Source organism: Parambassis ranga, chromosome 24 (genome assembly GCF_900634625.1).
Source record: "Parambassis ranga chromosome 24, fParRan2.1, whole genome shotgun sequence".
NCBI classification, from domain to species: domain Eukaryota; kingdom Metazoa; phylum Chordata; class Actinopteri; family Ambassidae; genus Parambassis; species Parambassis ranga.
The window spans coordinates 15997100-16012617 of NC_041043.1; the positions used below are offsets into that span (position 1 = coordinate 15997100).

Here is a 15518-nt window from a genome sequence, read left to right on the forward strand (position 1 = left end):
TGTGTTTCATCTTTACACTTCTGATTATTTCTGTTCTTTTTTCAATCATTTTTATTTCTTTTTTTTGTTGTATTATTGTGAAACAGTCCAGCTTCATGTAATCTGCTGTGTGTATCTGAGCTTTTCTGTATTTGCTCAGACTGTCCTGATGGGGGCGCTGTTACACCGTCTCCCTGCACTTGTGTGAGCGCAGCTCCTGGTTTCAGTGCTGTTGTTGCTGGCTGTGTGTGTTTCTGTCTGTATGCTGTGTTAAATGCATTAACACATCTTTAAACACACTTTATGGTTCTGGTTTTATTCTTTTTGATCAACCTTCTCACACTTTAACGCATGTTTCCGCCTCATAAACTCTCTGTGCGGTCGACCTTTTTTCTTTGACGTAAACTCGGGTCATAAACATCTTTAACATGAATTCAGAAATGTGAGAGTCGACCTTCGAGACAATCTGATCACATTAGAAAAATAATAACTGACATGAAAGAGAAGACGACGTGCTGAAAGTCATAATGAGGAAGTGACAGAGTGTGAACAGGAAGCAGAAACGTTTATATTTTAAGAGTCAGGTTCAGACACACGCAGAGGAGACAGAGACAGAGCAGTGATGGTTCAGTCTGGACACATTCAAATGTGTGTGTTTTGGATTCTGCTGCTTCAGTTTGCAGGTAAGAACACAGCTGCTCTCACTGATGCTGCTTCGTCACATTGACTCATCCTCACTGTGACATTAATGATAATGTTGTTGTTATGTTCTCAGCAGCAGTGAGCAGTCAGACTTCATCCTACTTCACTGTCAGAGTTGGAGATGACGTCACTTTGCCCTGTGAGAATGTGATCAAACCCAACTGTGGCAGCAACAACTGGCTCTACAGTACACCAAAACAGAGTGAAACAGAGGAGCTGGTTAATCTTGGAAAGATTTGTGAATCGTCCAAATCAGACAGACTGAGTCTGACAGCAGACTGTTCTCTGCTTATAGAGCAGGTCACAGATGAGGATGCTGGTCTGTACACCTGCAGACAGTTCATATCAGGACGACAACAAGGTTCAGACCATGCAGCTTATCTGTCTGTGATTCACAGTGAGTATTTATATCATCATGTTTTCAGCTCAGAATGTTTTATAGTCATGTTACAGTCATTATTTCTAATTCTCTTTTTGTCTTTCTCTCCCTTTGTCTCCATCTTCATCAGTAACTAAACAGACTGACACTGATAAGGTGACTTTAACCTGCTCTGTGCTTACATATGAAGGCTGTAGACACACAGTGGAGTGGCTGATAAAGAGTACCAGAAACATAAAGATAAGTCAGTCTAACTGCCGAAGCTCTGTATCCATTGACAGTGATAGGAAGGATGAATCATTTACATGTAAAGTTACAGACAACAACAACAACAGCGTGCTGCTGTGCAGCTCAGAACCTCAGACACCATGTGAGAGACAAACCTTTAAAATCATTTCGATCTGGTTCTGTTTGTTTGATGTTTTTAAATAAAGATTTTACATTTTTTCTCTTAGAGGCTCATTTTGTTGTTCTCTTGTTCAGGTGTGGACAAAACAACAACAACATTGGCTACAACTCCATCAACACAAATGACTAAAAACAACAAACAAATGGACGAAAACTTCAACAAGACTGCAACCAGCGACCCCTCAACACAATCACACTGTAATGACGACAATCTTCCATATGTTTGTTTGTTTGTTTGTTTGTTTCAGAATAGTTGTGCATGTTTTGTACTGAAGGCACAAAAAACCTATGAAGGCGGAAATAGACAAAGTGTTAGAACAGCCTCACAGTGGTTGGCTGTGGGGTTGTGTTATTTCCTCTTTTGTTGTGTCTTCTTTCTCTCTGTGTTGTAATCGGCTTGCTTTTTGTGTAACATTGTTGGTGTTTATCATCAGTGTGTATTGCTGCTGTCTGGCTGCAGTTCACCTAGAGGGCGCTCATGAGTCGGTCCTGTTGTAATAACATGTTCCTCTTCTCTGCCAGGCTGGTGGAGGCTGATGGTGGGGTCTGTGGGTGTAGCTGCTCTCATCTCAGCTGTCGTGGTCGTCAACATCTGGACTCGAGCTAAAGGTGAGGTGACGCACACATAAATGAGACTTTGGCTGGATGATGATGATGATGATGATGATGATGATGATGATGATGAGTGTGGAAGGTGAAGATTCTGCTCTTCTGTCTTCTCAGTGAGGAAATCTGAGACGGATGAAAACAAGGTGAGTTTGGATTTAAATCCAGAGTTTGTGTTCAGATTAAACAGGAAGTGACTGTGTCGTTTTATCACAGGTGTGTAGTGATGAAGAGGATGCTCTCTGACCCCTCCGCTGATCAACATGTCCTACTGTACATATGCATGAGTCCTTTGGACCCTTCATATCCGACCAGCCACGCCCACCTGACCTGTGGTCCCTCCTTCTGATGGCCCCGCCCCCGTCCTTATTCAGTCCTCCGGTCCCTGCCGGGCCCTCAGTGTTTTATTACAAGCTGCTCGCTGCATGCAGAACTGATGGAGGTCAACGCTTGTGTTTACTCTTCAGTCTTGTGCTTCGTCCTGGTCTGGGTCAGATGGTCTGGGGTCCTTCCCTGTGGTCCTCAGCCTGTTGTCCTGTCTTTGGTCCAGACGTGTCCCTGCGTTCTGTCTTTATGGACTGTTGCACTTTGCTTTTCTTTCCTCAGTTTGTACGTTTGTTAGTTTTCTCCTTTTAGGATTTTCATGTTTATTAAAGCTCGATTTTTCTTCATCTGTATTTGGGTCCTTTAACGTCTTTTTGCCCCTTTAAACCTTAACACGTGTATCTATTATTGATTATTGCATGTATAGAAATGCTTGAACTGATGAATGAAGTCATGCAGTGTGTTTGGATGATGTGACCAAACACAAACAGAGAATACGAAGGGGCCTCAGACCGAACCCTGTGGTAAACCAAAGCCCAATATCAGCTCTAGAAGGTGTGTGATTCAGAGTCTGAGCGGGGTCTATGTGATCAATTAAAATGTATTGATCCTCTGTAAGATCTGAAATAATAAAAATAAAGCTCTCTCCTCTGTCTGACCATGAAAGAAGGTGTGTTTCCCTGAGGAGGACAGCTTGTGCGCCACATGAGGATCTAAACCAGACTGACGTTCCTCAGAGAGGTCGATGTGGGAGTAAAAACGACTTCTTCATGAGCGTGAAAAGTCTTAAAGAAGGTCCACAGTGACTGAAAACACAGAGGACCTACCTGTTTTTAAAGATCTATGATCAATAATTAACATTATAAACCACTTCCTCTGTAGTGCTCAGGAACAAATGACCTCACAGCCTCAGTCTTCACACATTGGTTTTTTTTAGACATCAAACACGTCACTGTCACAGATGCATCATGGGAGCGTGGGACGCTCACTGATGGTTTTTTTTTGTCTGAACTCGTGTTGTAAATACTGAAGTGATCTTTGTGTCTGCTGTGACCTTTGACCTCTGTCTCATATCAGATTCATGTTGTTCATCAGGAAGTGAGTCAAAGCGTTTACGGCTCCGCTTGAACTAAAGAGAGTCGTCATGAGGAAGTGACATCACACTGATCACAGGAAGTCGACGCTGATCTCTGCAAGAAGTTCTGTCGAAGGTGTGAAACACAAAGAGGGAGACGGAGAGGCACGATGGACGAGTTCAGGAGGAGTCAAGTGTTTTTGTCTGTGATGCTGATGCTTCATCTCACAGGTCAGAGCACATTTATGTTCGGATGACAATGATCGATTATTGATCATCAATCATTGACTGACTGTAAGTTACATTTAACTGAGGAGAAAGCAGAAAGAAGACGGAGGACGGAGCTGTTAGTTCCACACACACACACACACACACACACACGTCTGTATGTAGATACAGACGTGTGTGTGTGGCTTCAACTGATTGTGTGAATGCATGTGTGTGTGTGTGTGTGTGTGTGTGAGAGAGAGGCTGTGTATGTGTGTGCGTTTGCATTTGTGTGTACATACATATGTAGGAAATGGAAAAAACACGTGTGTGTATAGTTATAGCCAACTACCTAACACAGCCTCACACACACACACAGCCTCACACACACACACACACAGACACATGCATTCACACATTCACACACACCCACACACAAGTTGAGGAAGTTGAAACCTTCACAAATAAACTCTGTATGTTTCCTATGTGTGTGTATAATAGCATACTGCACACACAAACACGTGCACACACGTATGCACACACACAATTACAAAGAAACAATCACACACACACAACTACACAACCTTGTATTCCTTACTTAACCCTGATAACTGACTGCCTAACCTTAACATGAAGGAAGGTAGTGAGGACCGCTCAACAGGTCCCCACTTTAACAGTCAGACAGACCACACACACACAGGTGACTTTGTCTGGATGTTTTCATCAGTGGCTGAACAGAGGGACCAGCAGCAGGTGACTGTAAACTGCTCTGTGAACACGAAGGGGACAGCAGTGAAGGAGGTCAGCCTCAGGAAGCATCCTGGCAGAGATAACACAGGTGAGAACATGACGTCTACAATCCCTTCATCTTCATGTGGAATAAAGACATTTTGAGTAATAGTAGAGTCTGCTGCCCCCGGTGGTCAAACATATGTAGTGCATGTTACAATGTAAACCTCAAAATGGCCGACAGATGAGACAATTTACCTCGTCAAATGTGTCTGTTCTAACCCAAGCCCTGATCTGAACCTGAACCTGAAACACTTTAAATGTTTGAATGTCTCCTGCAGGATGGTGGTGGTGGATCCTTGTATAACAGTGTGTATTGCTGCTGTCTGGCTGCAGTTCACCTAGAGGGCGCTCATGAGTCGGTCGTGTGTGTGTGAGGCTGTGTGTGTGTGAGGAAGTTGAAGCCTTCACAAATAAACTCTGCACGTTTCCTACATATGTGTGTGTATAATAAATCGCATACTGCACACACACGTATGCACACACACATACAAAGAATCAAACACACACACACAACTACACAACTGTGTATTCCTTACTTAACCCTGATAACTGACTGCCTAACCATAACATGAAGGAAGGTAGTGAGGACCGCTCAACAGGTCCCCACTTCAACAGTCAGACAGACCACACACACACAGAATGAAGGATAAGCTCATGTAAATAAATGTCATGTGATGATGTTCTGTGTCGTGTTCAGGGGCCGCCGCTCTGTTTCCCGATGAGTCCTGGAATCATTTTCTGACCAGTCTCTTCTTTTCTGCAGCAGCATCCAAGAAGTCCTTCCTCCTCACAGGTGGAGAGGACGTCACTCTGCCCTGTCAAAATAAAAGCAGCTGTGACAGAATCACCTGGACGTTCACGGCTCGTAGAAACGCAACGGAAGTGACGCTGTCTGAAAACAGGAGGATTCATGAAGACGCCCAAAGTAAAGCAGGCAGACTGAGCGTGGGAGCGGACTGCTCTCTGGTTATACAGCAGGTCACAGAGCAGGACGTCGGTCGTTACACCTGCAGACAGGTCAATGGATCAAACAGCAGTGCTCTTTTTCTGGCTCTTGCTGTTGGTGAGTATTTCCATCATAAAGTGTAAACACAACATGCTGAATCTTTACACCAATCCTTCAGATAATGAGGTGACTTTGTCTCAGTGACTGAACAGAGGGACCAGCAGCAGGTGACTGTAAACTGCTCTGTGAAGAGGTACGTGGAGTGCAGGCACACGGTGAAGTGGTTCTATCAGGGCAAAGACATTGATCCAGATCATAAAGACCTGAAGACGTCAGAGTCTGACTGCTCAGCCAGTGTGACCTTTGCAACCTCTCACTCTGTGAACACGAAGACCAGCGAGACACTGAAGTGCAGAGTGACGAAGGGGACAGCAGTGAAGGAGGTCAGCTTCAGGAAGCATCCTGGCAGCGATAACACAGGTGAGAACATGACGTCTACAATCCCTTCATCTTCATGTGGAATAAAGACATTTTGAGTAAGAGTAGAATCTGCTGCCACCCGGTGGTCAAACATATGTAGTGCATGTTACAATGTAAACCTCAAAATGGCCGACAGATGAGACAATTTACCTCGTCAAATGTGTCTTTTCTAACCCAAGCCCTGATCTGAACCTGAACCTGAAACACTTTGAATGTTTGAATGTCTCCTGCAGGACGGTGGTGGTGGTGGATCCTTGTGGGTGGAGGTTTAGCAGTGCTTGTGCTAATCACTGCTGCAGCCATCAGATGGAAGAGAGCTGAAGGTCAGAGAGTTCACACGAAGAAGTTTAAACCGTTTTACTCTTAACTGTGAAGTTTTCATTTTGCAGGAGACAAAGTGCAGACGAATGGAAACACGGTGAGTTTTTAACGCAGCAGACGTTCATCCAGCATGCAGTCATGATGCTGCTACCTGAAGCTCAGTTTGTTGTTTCTTTCTGTCAGAGTGTGTTTTTATTCTGCACTTCCTGTTATCATTGTCAACATGTTGCATTGTAGGCGGATCCTGAAGGTGGAGTTTGCTACGCCTCCATCAGCTTCACCAAGAGCAGCAGCAGAGAAGCTCAGGTGAGAAAGAAAGAAAGAAGAACATGTAGCTTCGATGTCTCATATGTTCATTTCCAGGTCCGGGGTGAAAAAAGTGATGATGAAGATGATGAAGATGCTGCAGTGACCTACAGCACTGTGAAGGTTTCTTCTGCTGAACACAGAGACCTCTATGCTACCATCAACAAAGCAAACATGTGAGACACACACAGGGCCGGACTGGGCCTCTGTTTCAGCCTGAACCGGCCCGCTTCTTCCACGGAGGAGGAATTAGAAAAGAGAAGATGTAAATTCTGTTTGTTACTTTCAGCTTGAACCTGGATACTGGGCTCTACAAAATACATTTTGCTAAGTTGCCAAACTTCAGACTGGTGTGAGCCGACACATCACGAATCCTCCTAAATCTCCAGATTAGATCGGGCCTGGACACACACATCACAGTCAGCTGCAGCTCATGACGTGACGTCACCTTTTATTTTGTGTTGTTGTAATGACAGCTTTTGTCCAGAGGGGGCGGCAGAGGTTAGTTAAAGAGCTTTGTGAAGCAGGAGGAGGAATGTTATCGTTTATGTCTCTGTTTACTTGTTTAAAGCTGTTTTAGGGTGTTTTTGGGATTATTTAGATTTTCACAGAGGTCAGAGGAGGGACAGGAAGTGAGGACAGAGAGAGAAAATGGAGATGAAACACAAGGTCAATTGTGTTTCATGTGTTTCATCTTTACACTTCTGATTATTTCTGTTCTTTTTTTCAGAATATCATTTTTATTTTTTTTGTTGTTGTATTATTGTGAAACAGTCCAGCTTCATGTAATCTGCTGTGTGTATCTGAGCTTTTCAGTATTTGCTCACACTGTCCTGATGGGGGCACTGTTACACCGTCTCCCTGCACTTGTGTGAGCGCAGCTCCTGGTTTCAGTGCTGTTGTTGCTGGCTGTGTGTGTTTCTGTCTGTATGCTGTGTTAAATACATTAACACATCTTTAAACACACTTCATGGTTCTGACTGTTTTATTCTTTTTGATCAACCTTCTCACACTTTAACGCATGTTTCCGCCTCATAAACTCTCTGTGCGGTCGACCTTTTTTCTTTGACGTAAACTCGGGTCATAAACATCTTTAACATTAATTCAGAAATGTGAGAGTCGACCTTCGAGACAATCTGATCACATTAGAAAAAACTGACATGAAAGAGAAGACGACGTGCTGAAAGTCATAATGAGGAAGTGACAGAGTGTGAACAGGAAGCAGAAACGTTTATATTTTAAGAGTCAAGTTCAGACACACACAGAGGAGACAGAGACAGAGCAGTGATGGTTCAGTCTGGACACATTCAAATGTGTGTGTTTTGGATTCTGCTGCCTCAGTTTGCAGGTAAGAACACAGCTGCTCTCACTGATGCTGCTTCGTCACATTGACTCATCCTCACTGTGACATTAATGATAATGTTGTTGTTATGTTCTCAGCAGCAGTGAGCAGTCGGACTTCATCCTACTTCACTGTCAGAGTTGGAGATGACGTCACTTTGCCCTGTGAAAATGTGATCAAACATGAACCCAACTGTGGCAGCAACAACTGGCTCTACAGTACACCAAAACAGAGTGAAACAGTGGAGCTGGTTAATCTTGGAAAGATTTGTGAATCGTCCAAATCAGACAGACTGAGTCTGACAGCAGACTGTTCTCTGCGTATAGAGCGGGTCACAGAGCAGGATGCTGGTCTGTACACCTGCAGACAGTTCAGATCAGGACAACAAGGTTCAGACCATGCAGTTCATCTGTCTGTGATTGACAGTGAGTATTTATATCATCATGTTTTCAGCTCAGAATGTTTTATAGTCATGTTACAGTCATTATTTCTAATTCTCTTTGTCTTTCTCTCCCTTTGTCTCCATCTTCATCAGTAACTGAACAGACTGACACTGATAAGGTGACTTTAAACTGCTCTGTGCTTACATTTGGAGACTGTAGACACACAGTGGAGTGGCTGATAAAGAGTACCAGAAACATAAAGATAAGTCAGTCTAACTGCCGAAGCTCTGTATCCATTGACAGTGATAGGAAGGATGAATCCATTACATGTGAAGTTACAGACAACAACAACAACGTGCTGCTGTGCAGCTCAGAACCTCAGACACCATGTGAGAGACAACCAAGTGAGAATCAAACCTTTAAAATCATTTCGATCTGGTTCTGTTTGTTTGATGTTTTTAAATAAAGATTTTACATTTTTTCTCTTAGAGGCTCATTTTGTTGTTCTCTTGTTCAGGTGTGGACACAAAAACAACAACAACATTGGCTACAACTCCATCAACACAAATGACTAAAAACAACAAACAAATGGATGAAAACTTCAACAAGACTGCAACCAGCGACCCCTCAACACAATCACACTGTAACGACGACAATCTTCCATGTGTTTGTTTGTTTGTTTGTTTGTTTTTAGAATAGTTGTGCATGTTTTGTACTGAAGGCACAAAAACCTATGAAGGCGGAAATAGACAAAGTGTTAGAACAGCCTCACAGTGGTTGGCTGTGGGGTTGTGTTATTTCCTCTTTTGTTGTGTCTTCTTTCTCTCTGTGTTGTAATCGGCTTGCTTTTTGTGTAACATTGTTGGTGTTTATCATCAGTGTGTATTGCTGCTGTCTGGCTGCAGTTCACCTAGAGGGCGCTCATGAGTCGGTCCTGTGTGATAACATGTTCTTCTTCTCTGCCAGGCTGGTGGAGGCTGATGGTGGGGTCTGTGGGTGTAGCTGCTCTCATCTCAGCTGTCGTGGTCGTCAACATCTGGACTCGAGCTAAAGGTGAGGTGACGCACACATAAATGAGACTTTGGCTGGATGATGATGATGATGATGATGATGATGATGATGATGAGTGTGGAAGGTGAAGATTCTGCTCTTCTGTCTTCTCAGTGAGGAAATCTGAGACGGATGAAAACAAGGTGAGTTTGGATTTAAATCCAGAGTTTGTGTTCAGATTAAACAGGAAGTGACTGTGTCGTTTTATCACAGGTGTGTAGTGATGAAGAGGATGCTCTCTGACCCCTCCGCTGATCAACATGTCCTACCGTACATATGCATGAGTCCTTTGGACCCTTCATATCCGACCAGCCACGCCCACCTGACCTGTGGTCCCTCCTTCTGATGGCCCCGCCCCCGTCCTTATTCAGTCCTCCGGTCCCTGCCGGGCCCTCAGTGTTTTATTACAAGCTGCTCGCTGCATGCAGAACTGATGGAGGTCAACGCTTGTGTTTACTCTTCAGTCTTGTGCTTCGTCCTGGTCTGGGTCAGATGGTCTGGGGTCCTTCCCTGTGGTCCTCAGCCTGTTGTCCTGTCTTTGGTCCAGACGTGTCCCTGCGTTCTGTCTTTATGGACTGTTGCACTTTACTTTTCTTTCCTCAGTTTGTACGTTTGTTAGTTTTCTCCTTTTAGGATTTTCATGTTTATTAAAGCTCGATTTTTCTTCATCTGTATTTGGGTCCTTTAACGTCTTTTTGCCCCTTTAAACCTTAACACATGTATCTATTATTGATTATTGCATGTATAGAAACGCTTGAACTGATGAATGAAGTCATGCAGTGTGTTCGGATGATGTGACCAAACACAAACAGAGAATACGAAGGGGCCTCAGACCGAACCCTGTGGTACACCACAGCCCAATATCAGCTCTAGAAGGTGTGTGATTCAGAGTCTGAGCGGGGTCTATGTGATCAATTAAAATGTATTGATCCTCTGTAAGATCTGAAATAATGAAAATAAAGCTCTCTCCTCTGTCTGACCATGAAAGAAGGTGTGTTACCCTGAGGAGGACAGCTTGTGCTCCACATGAGGATCTAAACCAGACTGACGTTCCTCAGAGAGGTCGATGTGGGAGTATAAACGACTTCTTCATGAGGGTTAAAAGTCTTAAAGAAGGTCCACAGTGACTGAAAACACAGAGGACCTACCTGTTTTTAAAGATCTATGATCAATAATTAACATTATAAACCACTTCCTCTGTAGTTCTCCGGGACAAATGACCTCACAGCCTCAGTCTTCACACATTAGTTTTTTTTAGACATCAAACACGTCACTGTCACAGATGCATCATGGGAGCGTAGGACGCTCGCTGACGGTTTTCATGTCTGAACTCATGTTGTAAATACTGAAGTGATCTTTGTGTGTCTGCTGTGACCTTTGACCTCTGTCTCATATCAGATTCATGTTGTTCATCAGGAAGTGAGTCAAAGCGTTTACAGCTCCACTTGAACTAAAGAGAGTCGTCATGAGGAAGTGACATCACACTGATCACAGGAAGTCAACGCTGATCTCTGCAAGAAGTTCTGTCGAGGGTGTGAAACACAAAGAGGGAGACGGAGAGGCACGATGGACGAGTTCAGGAGGAGTCAAGTGTTTTTGTCTGTGATGCTGATGCTTCATCTCACAGGTCAGAGCACATTTATGTTCGGATGACAATGATCGATTATTGATCATCAATCATTGACTGACTGTAAGTTACATTTAACTGAGGAGAAAGCAGAAAGAAGACGGAGGACGGAGCTGTTAGTTCCACACACACACACACACGTCTGTATGTAGATACAGACGTGTGTGTGTGGCTTCAACTGATTGTGTGAATGCGTGTGTCTGTGTATGTGTGTGTGTGTGTGTGTGTGTGTGAGAGAGAGGCTGTGTATGTGTGTGCGTTTGCATTTGTGTGTACATACATATGTAGGAAATGGAAAAAACACGTGTGTGTATAGTTATAGCCAACTACCTAACACACAGCCTCACACACACACACACACAGACACATGCATTCACACATTCACACACACCCACACACAAGTTGAGGAAGTTGAAACCTTCACAAATAAACTCTGTATGTTTCCTATGTGTGTGTATAATAGCATACTGCACACACAAACACGTGCACACACGTATGCACACACAATTACAAAGAAACAATCACACACATACACACAACTACACAACCTTGTATTCCTTACTTAACCCTGATAACTGACTGCCTAACCTTAACATGAAGGAAGGTAGTGAGGACCGCTCAACAGGTCCCCACTTTAACAGTCAGACAGACCACACACACACAGGTGACTTTGTCTGGATGTTTTCATCAGTGGCTGAACAGAGGGACCAGCAGCAGGTGACTGTAAACTGCTCTGTGAACACGAAGGGGACAGCAGTGAAGGAGGTCAGCCTCAGGAAGCATCCTGGCAGAGATAACACAGGTGAGAACATGATGTCTACAATCCCTTCATCTTCATGTGGAATAAAGACATTTTGAGTAATAGTAGAGTCTGCTGCCCCCGGTGGTCAAACATATGTAGTGCATGTTACAATGTAAACCTCAAAATGGCCGACAGATGAGACAATTTACCTCGTCAAATGTGTCTGTTCTAACCCAAGCCCTGATCTGAACCTGAACCTGAAACACTTTAAATGTTTGAATGTCTCCTGCAGGATGGTGGTGGTGGATCCTTGTATAACAGTGTGTATTGCTGCTGTCTGGCTGCAGTTCACCTAGAGGGCGCTCATGAGTCGGTCGTGTGTGTGTGAGGCTGTGTGTGTGTGAGGAAGTTGAAGCCTTCACAAATAAACTCTGCACGTTTCCTACATATGTGTGTGTATAATAAATCGCATACTGCACACACACGTATGCACACACACATACAAAGAATCAAACACACACACACAACTACACAACTGTGCATTCCTTACTTAACCCTGATAACTGACTGCCTAACCATAACATGAAGGAAGGTAGTGAGGACCGCTCAACAGGTCCCCACTTCAACAGTCAGACAGACCACACACACACAGAATGAAGGATAAGCTCATGTAAATAAATGTCATGTGATGATGTTCTGTGTCGTGTTCAGGGGCCGCCGCTCTGTTTCCCGATGAGTCCTGGAATCATTTTCTGACCAGTCTCTTCTTTTCTGCAGCAGCATCCAAGAAGTCCTTCCTCCTCACAGGTGGAGAGGACGTCACTCTGCCCTGTCAAAATAAAAGCAGCTGTGACAGAATCACCTGGACGTTCACGGCTCATAGAAACGCAACGGAAGTGACGCTGTCTGAAAACAGGAGGATTCATGAAGACGCCCAAAGTAAAGCAGGCAGACTGAGCGTGGGAGCGGACTGCTCTCTGGTTATACAGCAGGTCACAGAGCAGGACGTCGGTCGTTACACCTGCAGACAGGTCAATGGATCAGACAGCAGTGCTGTTTTTCTGGCTCTTGCTGTTGGTGAGTATTTCCATCATAAAGTGTAAACACAACATGCTGAAACTTTACACCAGTCCTTCAGATAATGAGGTGACTTTGTCTCAGTGACTGAACAGAGGGACCAGCAGCAGGTGACTGTAAACTGCTCTGTGAAGAGGTATGTGGAGTGCAGGCACACGGTGAAGTGGCTCTATCAGGGCGAAGACATTGATCCAGATCATAAAGACCTGAAGACGTCAGAGTCTGACTGCTCAGCCAGTGTGACCTTTGCAACCTCTCACTCTGTGAACACGAAGACCAGCGAGACACTGAAGTGCAGAGTGACGAAGGGGACAGCAGTGAAGGAGGTCAGCTTCAGGAAGCATCCTGGCAGCGATAACACAGGTGAGAACATGACGTCTACAATCCCTTCATCTTCATGTGGAATAAAGACATTTTGAGTAATAGTAGAGTCTGCTGCCCCCCGGTGGTCAAACATATGTAGTGCATGTTACAATGTAAACCTCAAAATGGCCGACAGATGAGACAATTTACCTCGTCAAATGTGTCTTTTCTAACCCAAGCCCTGATCTGAACCTGAACCTGAAACACTTTAAATGTTTGAATGTCTCCTGCAGGACGGTGGTGGTGGTGGATCCTTGTGGGTGGAGGTTTAGCAGTGCTCGTGCTAATCACTGCTGCAGCCATCAGATGGAAGAGAGCAGAAGGTCAGAGAGTTCACACGAAGAAGTTTAAACCGTTTTACTCTTAACGCTGAAGTTTTCATTTTGCAGGAGACAAAGTGCAGACGAATGGAAACACGGTGAGTTTTTAACGCAGCAGACGTTCATCCAGCATGCAGTCATGATGCTGCTACCTGAAGCTCAGTTTGTTGTTTCTTTCTGTCAGAGTGTGTTTTTATTCTGCACTTACTGTTATCATTTTCAACATGTTGCATTGTAGGCGGATCCTGAAGGTGGAGTTTGCTACGCCTCCATCAGCTTCACCAAGAGCAGCAGCAGAGAAGCTCAGGTGAGAAAGAAAGAAAGAAGAACATGTAGCTTCGATGTCTCATATGTTCATTTCCAGGTCCGGGGTGAAAAAAGTGATGATGAAGATGATGAAGATGCTGCAGTGACCTACAGCACTGTGAAGGTTTCTTCTGCTGAACACAGAGACCTCTATGCTACCATCAACAAAGCAAACATGTGAGACACACACAGGGTCGGACTGGGCCTCTGTTTCAGCCTGAACCGGCCCGCTTCTTCCACGGAGGAGGAATTAGAAAAGAGAAGATGTAAATTCTGTTCATTACTTTCAGCTTGAACCTGGATACTGGGCTCTACAAAATACATTTTGCTAAGTTGACATTGCAAACGTTGCACGATAGCCTGCAGCAGCTGGAGTCTGTCCTCTGAAAAACATGTCGGCATCGTCCTCCAGCGCCTCTCTTTTCTTCAGTCTGGCCCTTCCTGTGCTGTCAGATTAATGCAGAATGAATGCACCAAGTGACAGATCAGCGTCAAAATGATTATTTATCCCATCTGTCGTCCCAAACTTCAGACTGGTGTGAGCCGGCCCATCGGGAATCCTCCTAAATCTCCAGATTAGATCGGGCCTGGACACACACATCACAGTCAAGCTGGATCCATACTCCGTGAGACAAAGAACTTTTTCCCCCGTGCAGACGTTACGCCCACAAAATGACGTCACTTTTTGTCTCTGACCGCCCGCTGTTCCGCACTCTTGTGCACAGGGTCCGGGCCGAACTTTGTCTTTCAAGGCTGTGCAGCAACCGTGCTGTGATTGGTCGGAATTTATTGTGGGCGTGATGAATGTGGAGAAGCGCAAGAGCTTCAGGTGCAGAACACACAGACAGAAGGAGGAAGTACAACTACGATGGACAGTTTAGATGAGCAGCTGGCAAACAGCTCCTGGAAGGAGAAACACGGCGCACAGAGGAGAGCGTCTGTCCACAAGGTGGCGATAAAAACTAATCCCAGTATTGATCACGGTGTTACAGCGGCTCGCGCACATTAAACACCGGGAGACGGGATGTATTATCGCAGACAGTCATCCACACGTTCACAGAGTTAAACACAGACCAGAGGTCTGCTACAGTCAGCTGCACTGATCTTCTATCTATTGTCAGCTGTGCGCCCTCTTCCCTGAACATTATCAGCTTGTTAGGCCAGGTAACCACGACTGTGCTCACAATTTACAACACAACTGCGTTGTCACCCTAGTGTGACGTGCGCTGCGTCGTGGAGTATGGAACAGCCTTCAGCTGCAGCTCATGACGTGACATCACCTTTTATTTTGTGTTGTTGTAATGACAGCTTTTATCCAGAGGGGGCGGCAGAGGTTAGTTAAAGAGCTTTGTGAAGCAGGAGGAGGAATGTTATCGTTTATGTCTCTGTTTACTTGTTTAAAGCTGTTTTAGGGTGTTTTTGGGATTATTTAGATTTTCACAGAGGTCAGAGGAGGGACAGGAAGTGAGGACAGAGAGAGAAAATGGAGATGAAACACAAGGTCAATTGTGTTTCATGTGTTTCATCTTTACACTTCTGATTATTTCTGTTCTTTTTTTCAGAATATCATTTTATTTCTTTTTTTTGTTGTATTATTGTGAAACAGTCCAGCTTCATGTAATCTGCTGTGTGTATCTGAGCTTTTCAGTATTTGCTCAGACTGTCCTGATGGGGGCACTGTTACACCGTCTCCCTGCACTTGTGTGAGCGCAGCTCCTGGTTTCAGTGCTGTTGTTGCTGGCTGTGTGTGTTTCTGTCTGTATGCTGTGATAAATGCATTAAC

The 15518-nt window shown here is 44.5% G+C and overlaps 4 protein-coding genes across 7 annotated transcripts; all 4 read left to right on the top strand.

Moving 5' to 3' along the window:
* The first annotated feature begins 574 nt into the window (after window positions 1–574).
* LOC114428937 (uncharacterized) lies at window positions 575–2773 on the top strand. Its single transcript, XM_028397748.1, has 7 exons — window positions 575–662; window positions 755–1078; window positions 1191–1430; window positions 1544–1666; window positions 1991–2077; window positions 2192–2220; window positions 2291–2773. The coding sequence occupies exons 1-7, from the start codon at window positions 602–604 to the stop codon at window positions 2318–2320; spliced, it is 894 nt and encodes a 297-aa protein (XP_028253549.1). The 5' UTR covers window positions 575–601; the 3' UTR covers window positions 2321–2773.
* A 678-nt stretch (window positions 2774–3451) lies between these two features.
* On the top strand, window positions 3452–6827 carry LOC114428933 (uncharacterized). Of its 4 annotated transcripts, XM_028397742.1 has the most exons (8): window positions 3452–3704; window positions 4408–4518; window positions 5236–5535; window positions 5620–5898; window positions 6132–6221; window positions 6288–6316; window positions 6457–6525; window positions 6583–6827. In XM_028397742.1, exons 1-8 carry the CDS (start codon window positions 3644–3646, stop codon window positions 6703–6705), a joined length of 1062 nt encoding a protein of 353 aa, XP_028253543.1. In that variant the 5' UTR covers window positions 3452–3643; the 3' UTR covers window positions 6706–6827. The 4 variants fall into 4 exon arrangements, with proteins under 4 accessions (XP_028253543.1, XP_028253541.1, XP_028253542.1 ...); XM_028397740.1 differs by having other exon boundaries at window positions 6457–6827; XM_028397741.1 differs by having other exon boundaries at window positions 5239–5535; window positions 6457–6827.
* A 953-nt stretch (window positions 6828–7780) lies between these two features.
* LOC114428936 (uncharacterized) lies at window positions 7781–9854 on the top strand. The gene is made up of 7 exons (XM_028397747.1): window positions 7781–7873; window positions 7966–8292; window positions 8403–8654; window positions 8768–8893; window positions 9217–9303; window positions 9415–9443; window positions 9514–9854. Exons 1-7 carry the CDS (start codon window positions 7813–7815, stop codon window positions 9541–9543), a joined length of 912 nt encoding a protein of 303 aa, XP_028253548.1. The 5' UTR covers window positions 7781–7812; the 3' UTR covers window positions 9544–9854.
* Window positions 9855–10808: 954 nt separating this feature from the next.
* On the top strand, window positions 10809–14399 carry LOC114428934 (uncharacterized). The gene is made up of 8 exons (XM_028397745.1): window positions 10809–10927; window positions 11619–11729; window positions 12447–12746; window positions 12831–13109; window positions 13343–13432; window positions 13499–13527; window positions 13668–13736; window positions 13794–14399. Exons 1-8 carry the CDS (start codon window positions 10867–10869, stop codon window positions 13914–13916), a joined length of 1062 nt encoding a protein of 353 aa, XP_028253546.1. The 5' UTR covers window positions 10809–10866; the 3' UTR covers window positions 13917–14399.
* The last annotated feature ends 1119 nt before the right edge of the window (window positions 14400–15518 follow it).

Coding starts and splice junctions, on each gene's coding strand:
- LOC114428937 (XM_028397748.1), top strand. CDS start 602: ATGGTTCAGTCTGGACACATTCAAATGTGTGTGTTTTGGATTCTGCTG. Junction 663..754: donor TCTGCTGCTTCAGTTTGCAG/GTAAGAACACAG, acceptor TTATGTTCTCAG/CAGCAGTGAGCAGTCAGACT. Junction 2,078..2,191: donor CATCTGGACTCGAGCTAAAG/GTGAGGTGACGC, acceptor CTGTCTTCTCAG/TGAGGAAATCTGAGACGGAT.
- LOC114428933 (XM_028397740.1), top strand. CDS start 3,644: ATGGACGAGTTCAGGAGGAGTCAAGTGTTTTTGTCTGTGATGCTGATG. Junction 4,519..5,235: donor TCCTGGCAGAGATAACACAG/GTGAGAACATGA, acceptor TCTTTTCTGCAG/CAGCATCCAAGAAGTCCTTC. Junction 5,899..6,131: donor TCCTGGCAGCGATAACACAG/GTGAGAACATGA, acceptor TGTCTCCTGCAG/GACGGTGGTGGTGGTGGATC.
- LOC114428936 (XM_028397747.1), top strand. CDS start 7,813: ATGGTTCAGTCTGGACACATTCAAATGTGTGTGTTTTGGATTCTGCTG. Junction 8,655..8,767: donor ACCATGTGAGAGACAACCAA/GTGAGAATCAAA, acceptor TCTCTTGTTCAG/GTGTGGACACAAAAACAACA. Junction 9,304..9,414: donor CATCTGGACTCGAGCTAAAG/GTGAGGTGACGC, acceptor CTGTCTTCTCAG/TGAGGAAATCTGAGACGGAT.
- LOC114428934 (XM_028397745.1), top strand. CDS start 10,867: ATGGACGAGTTCAGGAGGAGTCAAGTGTTTTTGTCTGTGATGCTGATG. Junction 10,928..11,618: donor GCTGATGCTTCATCTCACAG/GTCAGAGCACAT, acceptor TGTTTTCATCAG/TGGCTGAACAGAGGGACCAG. Junction 13,433..13,498: donor CAGATGGAAGAGAGCAGAAG/GTCAGAGAGTTC, acceptor TTCATTTTGCAG/GAGACAAAGTGCAGACGAAT.